The following is a 14,635-nucleotide window of genomic DNA, read 5'->3' as shown; positions in this document are numbered from 1 at the left end:
GAGCCTGGTAGGCTACGGTCCATGGGGTCGCTAACAGTCGGACACGACTGAGCGACTTCACTTTCACTTTTCCCTTTCATGCACTGGAGAAGAAAATGGCAACCCACTCCAGTATTCTTGCCTGGAGAATCCCAGGGACGGGGGAGCCTGGTGGGCTGCTGTCTATGGGGTCGCACAGAGTCGGACACGACTGAAGCGACTTAGCAGTAGCATTGAAGGAGGAACACTCAGTGGGTCAGCTAATTATACCAGGCATAAAAAGACATCCTTTCATGGACAGACAACATCTTGGATACCATACGAGAAATCTCAACCCTTATTTCAGATACAGAGAAGGTATTAGGTCAGAAATGTCATCACTGTTTTAAACAGCACACACAAGTGTGAAGTATGAGCTAGCATTTTCATTTTTTTTCCTCAAGGCATTTCCATTTCATAACCTATTTTCACACCTATGTCCCTATTGCTTGGCCTCTTTTAATAAAATTTCCTCTAGGCAGGAAAATGAGAAAAAGCCCTCTTTCATGATTTTTTTTTCCCTAGAATAAATAGGTTTATATCTAGAGTTCAAGAAAATTATTTAAAACTACGCACAAGGGCTCTAATAATAATCTCTATTAGTAAACTTTGTTTATTTTCTATTGGAATAATTTACATGAATGGACGACAAACCATCTTTACCAGGTCTGTGAAAATTCAGATGGTCTACAGGTGGGTTGTCACTCAGTTGCCAAACTGTTTTCACCTTCTTTTGACCACTATTTATTTCCACTCTCCATTTCTGTGGCTTCTCACTAAGGAAAGAAAAAAAATATCTAAGAAAAAACAATCCAATTCCTTCTTGGTATAGTCGAAGTCCTTCTGCGATAAACACTGAGGAAGGAGAGGTGGAGAGGTCACAATTTCCACCCTTAAGAAGCACAGTCAAAAGAGTGCGAGAAACAAGAACACAAATGATTACAACTTGGTGCAGCCATTATTGAAAACAGTATGGAGGTTCCTTAAAAAATAATAAAAATAGTCACCAGATGATCCAGGAATTCCACTCCTGGGCATATACCCAGAAAAGACAAAAACTCTAACTTGAAAGGATACATGCATCCCAGTGTTCAGAGCAGCACTATTTACAATAGCCAAGCAACCTAAATGTCCACCAACAGATAGTGGATAAAGAAGATGTGCACATACGCATACACACAGAGTACTACTCAGCCATAAAAAAGAATGAAATGCCATCTGCAGTGTTATGGATGGACCTAGAGATTATCATACTGAGTAAAGTAAGTCAGACAAAGACAAATATATGATATCACTTAACTGTGGAGTCTAAATAATAATACAAATGAACTTATTTACCAAACAGAAATAAACACATAGACATAGAAAACAAACTTATGGTTACCAAAGGAGAAAGGGGTGTGGGAGGGATAAATTAGGAGTACAGAATTAACAGATACTATATATAAAAGAAATATAGGCCACTATATATGAAAGAAATAAACAGCAAGGACTTACTATATAGCACAGCGAAGTATATTCAATATCATATAATAACCTATAATGAAAAAGAATCTGAAAATAATACATATGTATAACTGAATCAGTCTGCTAATATATCTGCAACTAATACAATACGGTTTATCAACTATATTCAATAGAAATAAATAATAACAATTCAATTTTGAAAAATGTTGTAATAAAGAAATATCAGATACAAGAGGGGGCCATAAACAAGAGGTAATTTGACTTAGATTGGGGCTGCAGAGTTGAAAAAGAATTCTCATAGATGGTGGCCTTTGAGCTGAGCTTATAACTAAATTAGAAGGAGAAGTTAGTTAAACAGAAAAGATCCAGGATGAAGAACAGACATGGGTGGAGGCACTGTCAGGTAAGCATGTGTGGTGCCTGAGGAAATGCAAGAACACAGGGTCTCTGACTCGAAGAAACATGACACATGTAAGGTGTAGGGGCACCAGAAAGGCAGAGGACGTGCACAGACCGCACCGAGGAGATGAAACACTATCCTAAAGGCAAGGGAGCCATTTAAACAGAAGGAAGTTATGATGGGATCTGAATTTCAGGAAGAGCACTTTGGTGGTGACACAGAGAAGTTAATGGAGGCAAACAGAGCAGTTAGGAAAAAGGATTTTACTGTACTTAGTCCAGGGATGAAATGAGCAGATGTGAAATATTCAACACATGCAAAGGTGCAGAGAAAGGAACAGATTCAAGAGCTTCCAAGGAGGTCAGGACTGGGGAATCATTTCAAGGAGGGAGAAAGTGACAGCAATGAGTGGAAGATATGTCCTAGGTTTATGTTCTAGGCATTGGATGAAGATTAATGATGGCTACTTGAGAGGAAATACAGGAGGAGGGAAAGTGTTGGGAAGGGGAGTGAAGACTTGGGATTTAGAGTCTGAACTACCTACCGGACATTGAAGTTGAGGATTCGTGTTTAACAGATACCTAGAAACATGGGGTGAAACTCAGGAGAAGCTGGAGACAAAGGTTACGAATTATCATTAGCCCAGAGGAGCTGATGATTGGGATGTGAACACCACCACCCAGTGAAGACAGAAAGTAAGAAAAGAGGGCAGAGGGTGGAGTTCCGGTGGATACTCACATACGGATAAAGCAAAGGAAGAAGAATTTGAAAAGAGGACCATTCTCAGTCTTGGAGGTGGCCCAGAGAGGTAAAGTTAAAATTAAGACAGATGCTGCAGAGCACCTAAGCCCACGCACCACAGCTACTGAAGCCTGAGCGACCTAGAGCCTGTGCTCGGCAACAAGAGTAACCATGGCAATGAGAAGCCTGCGTACCACGACAAAGAGTAGCCCCTGCTCACTGCAAGGAGAGAAAGCCCAAGCATAGTAACAAGGACCCAGGGCAACCAAAAATAAAGAAATTTTAAAAATTAAGACAGAATGTGATGTCAAGAAAATAAAGGAAGGGGATGGGTTCAAGAAAGCAGTAGTGTCAAATGCCACAGAGCATTACAAATGCTAACGGAAGGAGAAAGAACCAGTGGGCCAGCTAATTATCTAAGGGGACAGAAACACTCTTCTCCTGGAAAGTGTTGTCTGGATTTGCCAATTAGAAGGCCACTGGCAACTTCTGATTAACAATTTCAGGGAAGGGATGAGGTCTGGCTAAGAGGGAACTTATACAGAGGAAGGATATAAAGAGAGCAGTTTTAGTATGAAAGAAATTTCAAGTCTACTGTACGCTGAGAGAAGAGTCAGGAAGACCATGATTTGAGGTAACGTCAGTGTCTGCATGGATGGCCAGTCTTAGCCTCAGTTCCATTCCTCCAAAATCCCCAATACCAAATCCTTCCCTCACTCCCACAGCCACGCCTTTGACTTGTCATCAGTTCAGTTCAGTCGCTCAGTTGTGTCCAACTCGTGCGATCCCATGGACTGCAACACGCCAGGCTTCTCTGTCCATCACCAACTCCTGGAGTTTACTCAAACTCATGTCCATCAAGTCAGTGATGCCATCCAACCATCTCATCCTCTATCACCCCCCTCTCCCGCCTTCAATCTTTCCTAGCTTCAGGGTCTTTTCCAATGAGTCAGTTCTTCACATCAGGTGGACAAAGTATTGGCATTTCAGCTTCAGCATCAGTCCTTCCAATGAACATTCAGGACTGATTTCCTTTAGGATGGACTGGTTGGATCTCCTTGCAATCCAAGGGACTCTCAAGAATCTTCTCTAACACCACAGTTCAAAAGCGACGATTCTTCGGCACTCAGCTTTCTTTAGAGTCCAACTCTCACGTCCATACATGACTATTGGAAAAACTGTAGCTTTGACTAGACAGACCTTTGCTGGCAAAGTAATGTCTCTGCTATTTAATATGCTGTCTAGGTTGGTCATAGCTTTTCTTCCAAGGAGCAAGTGTCTTTTAATTTCATGGTTGTAGTCACCATCTACAGTGATTTTGGACCCCCTCCAAAAAGTCTCTATTTCCATCATTTCCCCATCTATTTGCCATGAAGTGATAGGACCAGATGTCATGATCTTAGTTTTCTGAATGTTGAGTTTTAAGCCAACTTTTTCACTCTCCTCTTTCACTTTCATCAAGAGGCTCTTTAGTTGTTTGCTTTCTGCCATAAAGGTGGTATCATCTGTATATCTGAGGTTACTGATATTTCTCCAGGCAATCTCAGCCCGGCATTTCTCATGATGTACTCTGCGTATAAGTTAAATGGGTAGGGTGACAACATACAGCCTTGACGAACTCCTTTTCCTATTTGGAACCAGTCTGTTGTTCCATGTCCACTTCTAACTGTTGTTTCTTGACCTGCATACAGATTTCTCAGGAGGCAGGTCAGTTGGTCTAGTATTCCCATCTCTTTAAGAATTTTCCACAGTTTGTTGTGATCCACACAGTCAAAGGCTTTGGTGCAGTCAATAAAGCAGATGTAGATGTTTTTCTGGAACTCTCTTGCTTTTTCGATGATCCAATGATGTTGGCAATTTGATCTCTAGTTCCTCTGCCTTTTCTAAAACTTGTCATCACCTAATCACTTTCTTCCCAATCTGTCACTTCCCTTCTGGCTAAAATTTCTGCCCTATTCTGTGAAGAAATTACAAATTCAGAGAAACATGAATATAGCAGACCAACAGTCTACAGAGAGCAGATCAAAGGCCTGGGAGAAGGGAGAGGGAGGACTCTATCAGACTATGTTCAGAGAATGGGAATCAGATGATTCTGGTTTCAGAGAAGAAGCAGGCCTGGGTCATGAGGTGCCATGGAACTGATACTGAAATTGGAATCAAGGCTGGTGAAGTATAATTTAATGGTTAAATTGCTTACTTTTGATATAAGTCTTTAACAGCAGTTGGTCTGACTGGCAGCTGAAAAATGTGCTGCTCATCAAGAGGATTTTGTTCATAATATTTTATGCAGGATCTAAAGAGAAAAAAAATTCACTTTTAAAAAATGAGTAGTGCTCATAAATATAAAATACATTTTAGTTGAGCTCAAGTAAAGGTGTAAGTGGGGAGAAAGGTATCGGAAAGACAGAGTAAGACAAAAGAGAGACAAAGATACAGCCTCCACTGTTTTCCTGGTATGGAGAATTAAAGAGTTAACTCACCCATACTACTGATCTTTAATGGGAAGAAACACCCCCTAAACAAACAAAAAATCCTAGTAACAATTTCAAACTTTTCCCTTTACAACTAAGGCAAATTCTAATTCTAGAAAAGGCAATGGTACATTTTCTTTCACAGGGAAAAAGAAACCCAGTTCTTCCACTCAATGGTTCACTTATTTCCAGTTTGAAGCCTCAAAAAATACAAATAAGACATACAGGATCCATGTGCAAAGATTACTCCAAACTATTTTTTAGCCAAACTGACAGACCCTCTAAAATTTCAGCAACACTATTGACAGAGGTCTGATAAAATCTGATTCCATTCAGTCACCAAATAGATGGCTGGCAATGATTAGCTTGACTCAAATTTATACGGATATGAAGAAAAGGAACTAGTATTTATTAAGCACCTAAATGTCAAGTACTTTATATATATTACACTGTTTTTACAGATGAAAAACAAGATGCAGTGAAACTTCCTTAGAAAGGAAGTGCCAGATACAAGTGTCCAGCTTGATTTCTTCTGAATCCAAAGTCTTTCCTTCTCATGGTAGTGACTTAGAACCTTTCTGTTAGGTGCACAGATTCTATCCTAACTGATAATAAAAAGGGCACTTATTTTGGCTGCAACTATTTCGGAAGAGAGTACATTTTTATGAAGTAAACAACAGAAATACTTACTGTGTTAGAGAAAAGAGGAGTTCATGTTGAGGTTTAATGAAAAGCATGCAACTGACTACTATTTCAAGAATATGGTGGAGTTTTTGAACACGATGAACCTGTTCCTGTGTATCTACTGATGGAGAAATGAAATATTCCTGGAATAAAAAATGGACATGGGAAATAAGGAGTTAAAGAACAAGAGGCATCTCTGGAAAGAATTAACTATGCCTACTACACCTGAGTGGGGATGTTTGATTAACAGGTGGGGGCTTGGGGTTAGGGAGAAGAGGCCACTAGGTAGCTCTCCTCCTCTCAATACTATTCCTTAAATTAAACTCTTAAGTCTTCGCTGAGAATGTTCTAAGCAAACCATTATGCATATTCTCTGGTAAAGGCAAATCACAGAACTGCTTCACCAAGGAGGTCCAAGTAGGTAACTAGTACCACCCACCAAACTCTCTAGATGGAAAGAATGGTAAACCCACAAGATAATTCTTAACTTAAGAAAAACAACAATACAGTATACTAATGCATATATATGGAAGTTGAAAGATGGCAACGAAAACCTTATATGCGAGACAGAATAAGAGACACAGATGCATAGAACAATTTTAGGGACTCTGAGGAAGAAGGTGAGGGTGGGACGTTCTGGGAGAATAGCACTGAAACATGTATATTATCATATGTGAAACAGAACACCATTCCATGTTCGATGCATGAGACAAATGCTCAGGGCCGGGGCAATGGGATGACTCAGAGGGATGGGATGGGGAGGGAGGTGGGTGGGGGGTCCAGGAAGGGGAACACATGTAAACCCATGGCTGATTCATGTCAATGTATGGCAAAAACTATTACAATATTGTAAAGTAATTAGCCCCCAACTAAAATAAATAAATTTATTAAAAAAATTAAAAAAAAAATTCTTAACTTCAATAAGCTTGCTAGGTTGATGGGCATATTCACCTCTAAAAATAGATAGTAAACCTGAAGTACCAAGAAATAAAGCAAGTGCATTGGTAAGCTTCTACTAACGTATATTACTGATAAATTGGTATGACCTTTTGGAAAAGAAAGTTGGCAAGGTTATGTAAAGCATCATAAAACGCTCAGACCTATTTCTGAGAATCAATCCTAAGGAAATAATCCATGGTAAGTGGAATTCTACAATTCTAAGATTCTCACCCCCTGGAATATACATCTTACATAATCCCTTCTCCTTAAGTAAGGCCAGGATATGTAAATATGGTAGGTTGTTACTCCCATAATTAGGTTACTGATTGACTTTGAATTAATCAAAAGAGAGATAATCTCCTGGTCTTTACTTGTGACCTTGTCAGTGAGCTCTAAGCATCAGAGATGCTCTCCTGCTGGCTTTGAAGAAACAAACTGTCGCATTGCAGAGAGGGCCACATGGAAGAACCCCCAAGTAACCTCAAGGACGTGGAGATGGTCCTGGGCCAACAGCTAGCAAGAAAATGGGAACCTTCATCAAAGGGTCACGAGTTAATGAATTCTGTCAACAATAAGCGAGGGAATTTGAAAGTGGTTCTTTCCCTAATCAAGTCTCCAGATGACACCTTGATTTCAGCCTTGTGAAACCCAAGCAGAGGACCCAGCTAAAATGCTGACCCAGGTTATTCCAAAATGTGAAAATAACACAAGTAGGAAAACAGTCATGGTCCCAGGAAGGGAGGACCCTAAACAGTCCCACTCACCACTGACAACAAATTACAACATTCCTTGCAGCTGCCACCCACATTCCCAGTGGTCCCCTGACCACTCTGGAAGTGGACCACCCAGGTCTTTTTTTTTTTAACAAGGAACAGATCCAGACTGTCCTTCCCCTTTGATTCTCTCTGCTCATGCTACAACCCAGGCTGGTCTACCTCTGCTTGTCTCCAAGACCCCACACAGATGTGATAAAGCTTGAAGTTCCTGATTACTTGGAGACAGTACAGCCTCAGGTCTATAATCACAAGGAATTGAATTCTGCTATTAATAATAACTCATATGTGCTGGAAATGGATCTTTCCCTACAGGCAGGCTCCAGATAGGAATGCAGCCTGCCAACACACTGATTTTAGCCTAGTGAGACCCAGACTGGACTTCTGAACTATAGAACTATAAAGTAATGCATTTGTGTGCATTGCTTTAAGACACTAAGTGTGTGGAGGTAATTTGTTATGGCAGCAATAGAAAACTAATATTGCTGCAAACCACCGGCATCAGAATCATCTGGAGATGGAGATGGTTTGTTTAAAAAAATATATTCCAGGGAGTTCCCTGGTGGCCTAGTGGTTATCATTCTGGGCTTTCACTGCCACAGCCAGGGTTCAATTCCTGGTCAAGGAAATGAGCCACAAGCCATGTGGTGCAGCCAAAAAAAAACACCACATATTCCAGAGCCCTTGACCTACTGAGTCAGGGGTCTAGGAATTAGCATTTTATCAAGTCTTCTAGGAGATTCTCAAAGTCTAAGAACTACTGTGTCAAAAGTCTGAAGTCAAAGCGTATTTGAAAAAACAGGCATATTAAATGACTTGAGGGGAATTCATAAAAATAAGGGTACTCACATTTGCATGATGAGATTAAGGGTATAATTGCATTATATTTTTATTTTGGAAAAGTTATTACTTTTCTAAGCTTAAAAAAAATGCATAAAAAAGTTTCCACTAAAAACGTACACCTTTAGTAAAATGTTTAAACTTGGAATATCAAAAATTAACCTCAACAGAATCCCGTTGATTGTTACATTGCATAATAGATGAAGCTGGAATTATCCTATCTTGTATTTTTATGAGACCAGATGTCATTTGAAGATCTATTTTCTAGAAGAATCTTCCAACAAATGTCAAAGGTCATTATGGATGCTCTTTAATCTCCTTAACTTTCTAACTCAAGATACTAGGGAAATACAAAAGCTCATAATCATGACCCTGAAACCCAGAAACATTTTTTGAATCAGTATGTTAAAGGGCATAGCAAATTCTCTGGAAAGTAATCCTTTACGTGTAAAAGAAATGGGTCAAGATACTTCTCTGGTGGTCCAGTGGCTAAGACCCCATAATACCAACACAGGGGGCCTGGGTTCGACCCCTGCTCAGTGAACTAGATTCCACGTGCTGCAACCAAGACCAGGCCCAACCAATAAATACATAAATAAAAACAAATAAAGAAATGGGTCAAAAGAATATAAAGCAAACATTCCCTTGTAGGGCTTACCAAACATAGAAAGGCATTTTCTAACCATTTCAGATAAATGAAGAATTGTGGAAGTACACTGGCTTAAGCAAGATACAACCTTATGTCAGTATCATACTTCTACAGAGAATGAGGAGTGACATTAAATGGGCTACTTTTTTGTTTGGTTTACTAGACAGTGTAATTAACTGCCTGTCTTAATGTATCTGTTTCCTAGGACATAAGCTGGCACAGAATAGGCACTTAATAACTGTATGGCAGAATGACCAAATAAAAGAAAAACCAACTTGAGAACAAAAACTCACCAAATGATTCAAAGATGCAAGTTCCTGACCTATCAAAAAAAAAAATGAAGAGATGCCAATAAGCTTTAGGTTTTATCTACTACAAATCAAACAAGCTAAGAAAAACATTTCATAGTTCATATATATAAGAAATGCTCAAGCTGAACAGTTTCTCACAAATCACCAAATTTTCTTGTACATTACACCATAAATATAAATTAATACTTATTCTAAAACTGATCATAGTTTGCCCCTAATAAAAACAAGGTGAGTATTAAAACAGTATGTCATTTTAAAAAAGGGTTTTATTTACTACATTAACCCTAAAGAATCTCAAAACGTTTGAAATAAAGACAAACAAAACCTGTAGTTATCTTTAATCTAATATATTTAACAAACAAAAAAATAAGGCTCAGAAAATGAAAGTACCTGTCTCATAGTGAACCAGAGGCAAAGCCAGGACTACAAATAATTAGGGACAAGTACAAAGATAAAATCTGAGCATACCTATGGCTGACAACTATGATGTTGCTTTTAATTTTCTGAGTTGGGAAAGGGACTTACCTATGAAAAAACAGATATAATCTTTCTTCAGTTTATCCAAACCAATTTCCAAAAGCATCTGAACCGGAACAGTCCCACTGAGAGAAACTGTGTCCATGGTTCCATGGTAAGACTGATGAATGAGCTTACTCAGTAAACTGTTACTCCCACTATGAAGCTAGAAATTGGGAAAAGTTTATAAAGCCACAATTAAAAATATAAAAAGTCAAGTAAGTGAACGAGAAGCAAACTGCATTAACTAAAAACTAAAAAATTATAAATCACATTTTTCATCTCCTGACATTATAAATTATTTGAATGAAAGCATCTAAGCTACAAACCTGTCAGTTTCTAAAATGCCATTCCAAAAACCTCCTTATTGGCTATAGTAGCCAAAAGACTAACTCAATCATTTGGAGAATAAAAAGAGCTGTGAACTTACTAGATCTAACATGTGTTCCAAATGCTAAATAATTAAATTTAAACATACCTAAAATATTTGACATTTGACATTTTCTCATTTACTGTCCTTCTGTTAACTCTCATTTCCAACACAATCCTTTACATTTTTCTTTTTTAATACTATTTTCATTTTGCACTTGTTGCACATGGTATGATACACTTGTAAATATCTCACAAACAGAAACTAAGAAAAATTCAATGGGCAAGACTAAAATGCACAGAATGATCAAATCTATTTGAGAGTTTGCAAGCTTCTGCTCTAGAGTGTATCTCTATTCACACCTAGGAAAGTTTCTATCTTGTTATGAATTGGCAGTTGCATTATTTAAAATAATTCCTACTAAATGAGGAATCTTTTTGTTTCTAGCTTTTAACTTAAATTTTTTCATTATAAAACTATAAATTCATTATGGAAAATCCATAGAATATAGAAATGTATAATGCAGTTGGAGAAACTCATTTGTAACCCTACCACCAAAAGGGACTAGCGTATTTTAGTGTATTTGTTCAGAGGTTTTTCTCTCCAAAATTTCTATCTTTCATACAATAGTGTGTAATCTTTTACTGAACATTGTAAGCATTTCTGCACATCATCTGTAGCAACTATTAACATGTTCCATTATGTGGCTGTTTCATGGTTTACTTAGTCATCCATTAACAGTCAGTTCATTTAGAATTTTTGCTACTGTAAATGAGGCTATAATGACTATCCCGATACAATCGTTTTTTAAAAAGATTCATTTCTTTTGGCCATGGTGAGTCTTCACTGGCGCACATAGGCTCTCTAGCCGCAGCATGTGGGGGCCACTCTCCACTGTGGAGCCACTGTGGCGGCTGCTCTTGTCGCAGAGCACAGGCTCTAGGCCCGCGGGTTTCAGTAGCTGCAGCTCGCAGGCTTAGTTGGCGCCACTGCACGTGGAATCTTCTGAGACCAGAGAAGCCCCCAATATGTAAACTCTTGACACATACTTCTGCATATGGCCTTAGGATGGATTCATTTTGAGCATCTCAGTACATTGTCATAATTGCTTTCCAATCCATACTTTCATCAGTAGTGTATGAGAAGGACTGTTCACAGCAACAGTAATGACAATAGAGGTAACTTACAAATGCTGTGCACTAAACTATGAACTAGGTCCTAAGTGCTTCACATGAATTAAGGACCCTGGCCAAGTTTATACAGGTAGAAAGTTGCAAAACTAGAATTCAGAATCAGGCAGTCTGCTCCAGAGCTTGTGCCCCTCATCGGTTTGCTCTGCTGCTGAGAAAAGGAGCACACACACTACTAAACCTACCCACGGCTGTATGTCACCACGCTGTAGACTCTGGACGACCAATGTGAAACACTTCACCAAGTCTTGATAAGAAATCACACCTTGGAAAGCAAGTCAGTCTAACATTATTCTCATGGTTATTTCTGCAGATCAAACATATCATTCATTTTAAGGATACACAAATGAAGAGGGAAGACAAGTATCTGAATTTTATGGATGGTGAAAAGAGAGAGAAATTAAAGCCCTCCCCTCCTCCAAAGGGAGCACTTTTAAAGAAAGAAATTAAACTCATTGCCATAAAATAATATATTCAGTCAAATATTATGGAATATCTTTTCCTTTTCCTAATAATTATAATTTCACTAAGATATGTTTTAGTTAATACAAATACAGCATAGAACCCACCTAAATCTTCAGGCAAGAGAAAAGGACAGGTTCTATGAATTGCCTGGTCTTAGTATAATTCTTGAGCAAAATATGCCAATGCGTTATTAGAACTGAGTTTGATAAAACAGAAACCAGATATCCATACAAGGCTAGCAATACACATTATTATTTTCAAAAGACTTAAAAGTAAACGTTAAGAAATAACAGGAAAAATTTTATTTCACAATGCTGATGGATACCTACTACTGCTCATTTTGCACCACAGCTGCTCAGCAAAATCGAGATCACCCCGTACTGTGAGAAGACACTCAATAGACCCATCAACTGCAGCAGCGTCATGCTTTACTATCTGGAAAAGAATTGAGTGCCAGAAAATACTCAATTTATTTTTTAAAAAGCACAATAGTTTAAGACCAGTAAACTTTCAAATGCTACTCTGAGAAAAGGTGGGATCATGAACACATATAAAAAGAGGCATGAATGCATCTTCTACAACTTCATCCATTAATGAGGAGATACAAGTAAATAGGCAGTGAAAAACAGAACCCCTAAAATTGCTTTCAAACTCTGATGCCTAAAAGCAAGCACTTGACTTTCTTACCCTGGAAAAATATTTAATTACCTTGGTCTCCATTTTCCTACTTGTCAAATGACAACAGGTTTAGCACAATTTAATAATACCACCTATGGCATAATAATGTACTATCTCATAGCCTATTAACATGCTATAATAATATCACCTCATAGTATATTAACATAGTCATTTCCATTTCTCTGCAGTTAAACAATTAATAATAAATATGTACTAGTTCTCTTTAAATATATCCATCAGTTTTTAAGGAAAGTAATCACTAGTGCTGACATCAAAGACCAACAAAAAACTATCCTCAAAATGCTACCTTGGCTGTAGCAGACCCATTTGAGATTTTATGATGTGAAAGACAACAGTACAACCCAATTTTACAAGCTCTTTCAGTGTACTTTCCTGATAACAATCACTTACCTCGGTGTCTTTTTTTGTAGAATCACCAAATTCATTCAGCTTATTTAACTCTAGAAAGTGGCAAAATCTTATTAAACTCTGGATTTTATTCTCCTTCTTTCCAAATTATTTCCACTCTAATCCTGTTTTCAAATGGCAAATGAGGAGAGTAGAACAATAACCAGGTATTTTAGCAATTATTTAACTCTCCAATGGAGGCTGAATAGATACCCACTAGGTAGGGATGTGAGGATGGACTGAGATACAATGAAAGCCCCTGACACACGTCAAGCACATGGTAGGTGCTCTAAGGTTACTGTTCCATCCGTCTTCTTCCACAATCTCAAATATGATTGCAGTATATAAAATGTAAATTAAATATGTATTATTAATTCTTAAAATCACTGAAATTTTTATCAGAATGAAAGCTGTCCCTCTCACCATGAAAGACCTACAGCTTTAGGTATATCTACCAAAAAAAACACTAAGCCTAAAAAAACAATTTACATTTAAATATAGCAAGCATAAATTCCCAATTAAGAAAAATAAACAAAAGCCAAGTGTGACTCAGGAAAACAAACACCATTCAGAAATTCCTGCACAAGTTCAACAGCAGATTTTGCTTCCAGAGGCTCAGGCCATTCAGTTACACCAGTCCTCAAACCATCAGCCAAAACCTGTGAGAGATTTAAAAACAAACAAAAAAAACCCCCAAAACTTGTTAGCAAAATATAAAGTTATCAGTAAGATGTATTTATCAATAGTAATAATATTAGTATCTTTTTTCTTGGCTGCACCACCCACCTTGTGGGATTTTAGCTCCTGCACCAAGAATCAAACCCAGGCCCTCAGCAGTGAGAGCATGGAGTCCTAACCACTGGACCTCCAGGGCATTCCTAATACCTATTTTTCTTGAATGTTTAATGAGATGCCAGGAACTATTCTAAATGTTTCATATGTAGTATGTTATTTAATCCTCGCAAAAATCCAGTGAGGCAGATACTACTATCACTCACATTTTACTGAGACCAAGAGAGGTTAATTAACTTGCTTAAGGTCACACAGTTAGTAACTGACAATGCCAGGATATATATCCAGCAGTCTGATGCTAAAGATGGTATTCTGAACTTTAATTATGTGTGTTACAGAGACTGAATGGAAGTTTACATAAAAATAACATGAATATGTATGCCTATACGTAGAGTATCTAAACTGAAGTAAGGAAAGAGGTCGAGGTCAAGATAAGCTGGAATAGCCAGAGGAATGATGGGAAACATTGGCTTGACTTATATGGGGGAACCATCCCAGGCAAAGAACAGGAGACAAGATGAAGAGGGTGAGATGTTTCCACCAGAGTGGAGTAAACACCCAGGCAATAGCAGGAAATAAGACTACTAAGAGTAGGGATTAAACAGGAAGAATGATCTTAGAGCATTTTTTAATTTCATTTGGAAGACAACAGTCACTGTTGATTTTTTGGCAGGAAAATGACATGATCAAGCAGCTGAGAATTCCCCCATCACAAATACTCAGGATAGAGTCTAAGGAAAAAAAGAAGTACGATGTTTCTCAATGGAAGTAAGCTCATCCATCACCACCAGGGAGTCTTTGGCAAAATGTGAAGATAAATTCTGGTGTCACAATGACTATGGGCATTTAGTTTGGTAGGGGCCAAGGATGCTACAGGTGGCGCTAGTGGTTAAGAACCCGCCTGCTAAAACGGAGACAAAGGA

At 38.3% G+C, this 14,635-nt stretch overlaps 1 protein-coding gene across 10 annotated transcripts in view; it reads right to left on the bottom strand.

Annotated features, from left to right (window-relative positions):
• ZWILCH (zwilch kinetochore protein) overlaps nt 1-14,635 on the bottom strand; it is a 42,042-nt gene that overhangs the window by 5,432 nt on the left and 21,975 nt on the right. For 8 of the 10 annotated variants that reach the window (XM_081511810.1, XM_081511808.1, XM_081511811.1 and 5 more), the window contains 9 exons: nt 13,486-13,579; nt 12,924-12,973; nt 12,164-12,269; nt 11,555-11,634; nt 9,819-9,975; nt 9,276-9,304; nt 5,788-5,924; nt 4,824-4,919; nt 682-794 (listed from right to left, as the gene is read on the bottom strand). In XM_081511810.1, coding sequence (XP_081367936.1) covers nt 682-794; nt 4,824-4,919; nt 5,788-5,924; nt 9,276-9,304; nt 9,819-9,975; nt 11,555-11,634; nt 12,164-12,269; nt 12,924-12,973; nt 13,486-13,579 — 862 coding nt within the window. The remainder of the gene's footprint in view (nt 1-681; nt 795-4,823; nt 4,920-5,787; nt 5,925-9,275; nt 9,305-9,818; nt 9,976-11,554; nt 11,635-12,163; nt 12,270-12,923; nt 12,974-13,485; nt 13,580-14,635) is intronic. The other 2 variants (XM_081511805.1, XM_081511806.1) reach the window with 1 other exon arrangement.

This window comes from Giraffa tippelskirchi, chromosome 7 (assembly GCF_054371585.1).
Source record: "Giraffa tippelskirchi isolate mGirTip1 chromosome 7, T2T-mGirTip1v1.2.pri, whole genome shotgun sequence".
Taxonomy (NCBI): domain Eukaryota; kingdom Metazoa; phylum Chordata; class Mammalia; order Artiodactyla; family Giraffidae; genus Giraffa; species Giraffa tippelskirchi.
This window is presented reverse-complemented; position numbering and strand designations above follow the sequence as displayed.